Genomic DNA, 6,000 nt, shown 5'->3' on the forward strand with positions numbered 1-6,000 from the left:
GGTTAAGTCTCTGCACTCCCAATGCAGGGGGCCTGGGTTGGATCCCTGGTCAGGGAACTAGATCCCATGTGTCGCAACTAAGAGTTCACATGCCACAACTGAGGAGCATGCTCGCCACAACTAAGGAAATGGCGAGCCGCAACTAAGGAGCCTACCTGGCGCAACCAAATAAATAAATCTTTTTTTAAAAAAAGGGAAGAAAGAAAAGAAAAGAAACTGAGACATAAAAAATTAAACAACTTGCCAGTAAATGGCAGAGCAAATAATCTGGATTCAGGGGCCATATTCAATCACATAGCAATCAGCTGAGCACTCATGATAGGAGACCCAGGAGTGTCATGGATGAGGGCACTCAGACTCTTTAAAAAAACAAAATGAAACAAAAAAAAGAACAACTCCGTCTCATACAATTCTTCACTTTGAAGTCCTCACTGCTCTATTTATATACATTTAGAAGAGGCAAATGGAAGGAAGGGAAAAGCACCCAAAGGAACAGCTGGTTAATCAGACGTCGAGGAAGATATAAAAACAGTCACAAGACTGTATCACCATAAAATCTAGTAGTGGACATTCAAAATGATCTTAAATTACCCAGAAAAGATTAAAGGGTGTTCAAAGTTCCCTTTGACACAGCAGGGAAACATGCCTGACCACACACTGGAAAACAAAGCACTGGAATGGTACCTGCACATAATAATCACTACATAAACATCTGTGAAATAAAAATCTTATGTTGTGCTTTTCAAGTTGAGGTGCTGGGACTCTTCATGGGTGTATTTTCAGACTTCCATATATTCTCTAAAGGAAACGGGAGGTGGGATTTTTATATTGATCTTTAAAAATTAACGTAAATCATCTGCATAATTTTGAATCATTTGCATAAAACCAGCTAACCAAAGACTGCTGGGAGATTTCATGCCTGATGTCCTACTGGTGTGGGAGCTACTTATTTACGTGGGGCTATAATTTTAACAGAACAGAGATCTAATGTCGAACGAAAGCTTCTGGGTCAAATGTAGGCCAAGCAGCTCCCAGCATGGCACAGGGAGCCAGGCTTTATAGAGTGTGCATAGGGAAAGGCGGCACCTGTAGTACAGGGTGACGAGCACAGGGCCCGCGGAGCAGCATCTGCTGCTGTAGTGAGGTCTTGACTCATTACCCTGAATTAATGCTGTTAGCTGTGCTCACTGGTCTGGGAGTTTTGTTGTGTTTTACTTGTAAATTTGTTTTAGTTTTATAGTTTAAGACTCAATCGTTAATGCCTATCTTTGGGCTTGCACCTGTTAAAAAAACCACTGTAGTAGAGAAAAGTTTTAAAGAAAATACTGGAATGATTTTTTTCCTATACATTCTCAAATTTGAGGAATATTGTTTTAGTTTACTTTAATTGTTTGCTATGCTGTATTCCCAGGTAACAACTACTGTTCCAGATTTCATGCACATTCCAGTGAATAAAGTTTTATTTACTTGAATAAAAAAACCAAGTCAAAAACTATATTCACCGGGGGGTTGTTGGGGGAGAGAGTAGGGGGTAGGGCAGACTATGCTATTGTCCGAAAGGCTGATGACCAGGAACACTGAAGGCTGTTTAACTGACGTTTCACTAATGTCTGTCTTTGGAGTCAAGACACCAAGTCGTATGTGGATCCCCTAATTTGTAATGTGCTTCATTTTGAAGATCTACAAAGATCAGAGTGAAGGTCCTATTAGAATAAAATTCCATTTTCTCATAGTTTTTTTAGTAAACAGAGTCACTTCTATCGTGTTTAGCCAATGACATTTCCCCCAAACTAAATGTTACATGAAAGCCAGACATACATAATATGGCATATCCACATATCTTCCCCCAATGCTTCCTTGATTATAGAGTTTTAGACAAAACACACCAATAGGTTTGAGGCAGCAAATCTAGCCTCACATAATTATCAAATTCCACACTGCCGCAAACAACACAGGAAGAAAGTGAACATCAGGCCGGGCATCTGATCCAGGGCTGTGTGCACATCCAGGGACCAAGGAAGCAGGGAAGGTGCCGAGGCTACGGGCTCTCCGTGTGCCAGAGAGAGGGGCCACGTGCCATGCATTTTAAAGACCTCACCCTGCTTTATCCTCACACAAAAATCCTCACACAAACCCGGGGACAGAAGCATGACCCTCACTTTACAGGGGTCAGTGCCGGCCCAAGGTCACTCAGCTGGTGGGTGGCAGCAGGATTCTGACCCCAGCGCCCTCACTGCCTCGTCTTTGCGAAGCTGGCCACCACTGCAGGCGGGCAGCCCGTAACTGCCTGCTGAAACACAAACTCAATGAGGCAAACACTGACAAAATTAAGAGCGAAATCAAGCAAAAAATGAAATTCACTTTTTACTAATCAAGGATTTACATCGGCTATGAAGTTAAATGCAGGAACTAGTGTCTTAAGTAGACTTCATCTTATAAATGTTACTGTGAAAAGTGTTTAAGAAACAATGAAAATTGAAAGAGGACAGTTTTTTACAGTCTTCCAAGAACCTATTAAAATCACCTTAAGAAAAAGAACAAAATCATCTTAAGAAAAAGAACAAAAGTGATAAACATTCACTTGTTTAGCAGAAACTGATGACAAGAGCATAAATAGTAAGTGACATTTTAGGGCAAAGAGTTCCCCCTGGACAGTACGGAAAGGTTTAGGGAGTTATGAGCTATACTTCGTAGAGCATCAAAATCTGAAGAGTGGCATAATTTTTCATATCTTAAATTATATCCCACAGAACTACCACCTCTTCTAAATTACTAATAAAGGAGTGGGGTAAAAGGCGAAAGGCAGCATGACTTACTTTGGCTCTCCTATCTTGATGCCGGGATGCTGCGTGTAGGCATGAGAATGTGTACTTGGGGCAGACTTAAACGCCATTGGACAAATAGGACACTTGTAGAAGACTTCACAGTGAGAACCTTGAATGTGAGACTTCAGTGCGGCCACATCAGAGTACACAACATTGCAATGCACACATCTGTTAGAAAATAAACACACAGTCGTTAGCACGAGACCACTAAACATGTATAACTTAACTGGGTAAAACTGGGTAAAATGAACAAATAACGCTTTAAGGTTCTTAATAGCTTTTTTAAGCGTGTGGGTTTTTTCTGTTTGTAACAGATCAAATTATTTTTATATATTTGAGAAGGAAGATCATGAAGAAGAAAAATAAAACTCCAATGGACTATTCTTTGAGCATCTTTCAAGTTTCTAAGAATGAACATCCAGACGCCAGGCTGTGGTGAGACCAATGGACCATGGGGCCATGTCAAGGCCAGCAGCACAGCAAGACCCTACGACTGCTGGCTTTGAGAGGACCCCTGCACGCTGGATTCTGAGGTTCCCACCCATCCCCAATGGAAGAAAGCTTTGCTATCTAATCCTATATGCCATCGATAGAGAGACCCAGAGGAATGAATGAGTACTGGCTCCAAAGCCACAGCCACTGTGTCCTGACCACACGGAGGCACTGAACGTTCCTGGAGGCTACAGAGAAGGTCAACCACCTAGTGTGTTTGTCTCCTGGAAATTCAATTTACGTACACTTACATTTGTTTAACAAATGATGTGAAAGATAAACCGTCTGAAAAACCAACCTCCCTATGTAAATTGCCTCTCTATCTAACCTCTTCTTGAATTTCTAATAATTTGATGATTAGCTCACTCCTCACTCAAATCTAGTCCTACAGAAACAAACTTTAGGGCTTCCCTGGTGGCGCAGTGGTTGAGAGTCCGCCTCAGGGGACACGGGTTCGTGCCCCGGTCTGGGAAGATCCCACATGCCGCGGAGCGGCTGGGCCAGTGAGCCATGGCCACTGAGCCTGCGCGGCCACAACAGTGAGAGGCCCGTGTACCGCCAAAAAAAAAAACAAACAAACTTTAGAACTTGGAGACACTTCCCCCCAGCCTCACCTTTCTCACACAAGGACGCCCAGCACCCCTTAACAGTCTACCCATCTATCACCTAGTCGTCCTTCTTTGTTCACACCTGAAAATTATTTGAGAGTGGTCTCTCTGTCAGCCCTCGAGGGTCTGCAGGGGCAGACCTTTCACACACCCGGCAGACGTGTCCTGGGTGTGAATGTGAGGGCTGACCTGGGGGAGGAAGACTGCAGTTGGGGCTGCCTTCCAGGGGCAGCGCTCGATGGCGCTGACACCTATGACACTTCTGTTCTTAGAACCTCCCTCCAAATTCAAGGAGCAGCTTCCAGAGTCGTACAGGAGTGACACACTCTAAATTGCATGTGCTCTATAAAGCCTGCCATGTTAAGCTTTGCGGGCATTTCATAAACATCACAATTAATGCCTTAGCATTTTAAATGACGTACGGCAGCATACACGTTAAAAGCACTGAATATAGGAGAATAAATACAGAATGCTCTCCTCTGTCCGATCTACTGGACCTACTGTTTTAGGCAATAAAGCCACCCAAGCACACTGCAACAATTCTGAGTTAACTAGAACCTGGGTTTTCTTGAACAGGTTACTGATCCTCTCTGGGCTGGTCTCTCATTTGTTAAATGAGAAGAGTTGGAATAGATAATTTTTTAGTCCTTCCCAACCCTAGAACCCAGTAATTCCTATGAAAGAGGAAGATAACACAAAACAAAAACAGATGGGTTACTAACTATTAAACAAAAGAATCTGCTACATTCGTGAATCATAAAGTATTTTCCCCATCAAGAGTAGAAAGGTGTATTCAAAGGGCAAAACACCAAGGAAGGGCTGTTTCTCTGAAGTCGCCTGGAGAGGAAGATTTAATCTCTAAGAAAACAAGCAAGAGGTTAGAGAACCTACAAGCTGATAAAGGAGGTGGCTAAGGCTTGGTCCGAAGAGCCTCATGGAGGCCGAGGGAAAGCCCCCCTCCCCTTAATGTGAGGAAAGAAAGGAGAAAAATTTAAAAGAACTTGAAAGAAAGTTGTAAAATATCTGCCTACAAGTGGAAGAAAAGAGGCCAAGATGGAACACAAATAAGACAGAAAAATAGAAGGAGAATTTGAAGGGTTCATACAGCATCCTAATGTTACTAAAAACCCAGTCTATTAATAAATATTTAATATAGCTGAAGCCCTGTGTGTTCTGGGTACCAATTAAGTTTAAAAAAAAAATTTTTACAGTATACAATCCTATAATTTCCCCTTCCTAGATGCAGATCTAGTGGCTCAAGAAGCAGAAAAATTCAGAGAGATAAATGACTTTTACCAAATCAACCAGAAGCTAGAAATGACCCCCTCAATATGTGGGAGATGCAGTATATGATCAGGAAGAGAGTAAACAAGGCACCAAACCAAGAAGAGGCTGGGATCCTGACAAAGTCAGGCTGGGAGCCATGCTAGAGATGCTCCTCGGCTAAAAATGAAATAAAAAAGTTTTTTAATTGGAAAAACTGTAAAGCCAAAGAAGGAGGGGAAAATGTACAAGGTCAAGGGGCTGCTAAACCCCAGACAAGTAGTAGACTGGACCATTATTTGAAACAACAGGAAAAAAAACTCAGGTCGAATTCTGTTCTATTACCTAAAGAGGTAAACATGAACTAAACTTCAGAATGTACAAACATAGTGTTTTTTATAGCTCTTGTAACCTCTCAAATGCAAGAAGAAAAGTCTATACTAAACACAGAAATTTTAGTAAAAATTCAAAGTGCCAAATTTAAGCAACTCTGTGAATGAGGGGGGAAAAAAAAGAAAAGAAAAGCAAGGGATGGTCTTTTCCAAGTTGAGTTAATTACTTTTAGCTTGCCGGCAGAGCTTTTGTTTTAATTTAGAAAAGATACCAGGAATAGAGCTTCCCTGGTGGCGCAGTAGTTGAGAGTCCGCCTGCTGATGCAGGGGACACGGGTTTGTGCCCCGGTCCGGGAAGATCTCACATGCCACGGAGCGGCTGGGCCCGTAAGCCATGGCCTCTGAGCCTGTGCGTCCGGAGCCTGTGCTCCGCAACGGGAAAGGCCACGACAGTGAGAGGCCCGCGTACCGCAAAAAAAA

At 42.6% G+C, this 6,000-nt stretch overlaps 1 protein-coding gene across 1 annotated transcript in view; it reads right to left on the reverse strand.

The window, feature by feature from the left end:
• The window catches only part of ZNF532 (zinc finger protein 532), a 107,671-nt gene that overhangs the window by 37,273 nt on the left and 64,398 nt on the right, over nt 1-6,000 (reverse strand). Inside the window, exon 5 of the mRNA XM_024754922.1 lies at nt 2,817-2,993. Coding sequence (XP_024610690.1) covers nt 2,817-2,993 — 177 coding nt within the window. The remainder of the gene's footprint in view (nt 1-2,816; nt 2,994-6,000) is intronic.

This window comes from Neophocaena asiaeorientalis, unplaced genomic scaffold (assembly GCF_003031525.2).
Source record: "Neophocaena asiaeorientalis asiaeorientalis breed wild unplaced genomic scaffold, Neophocaena_asiaeorientalis_V1.1 scaffold124, whole genome shotgun sequence".
Lineage (NCBI taxonomy): Eukaryota > Metazoa > Chordata > Mammalia > Artiodactyla > Phocoenidae > Neophocaena > Neophocaena asiaeorientalis.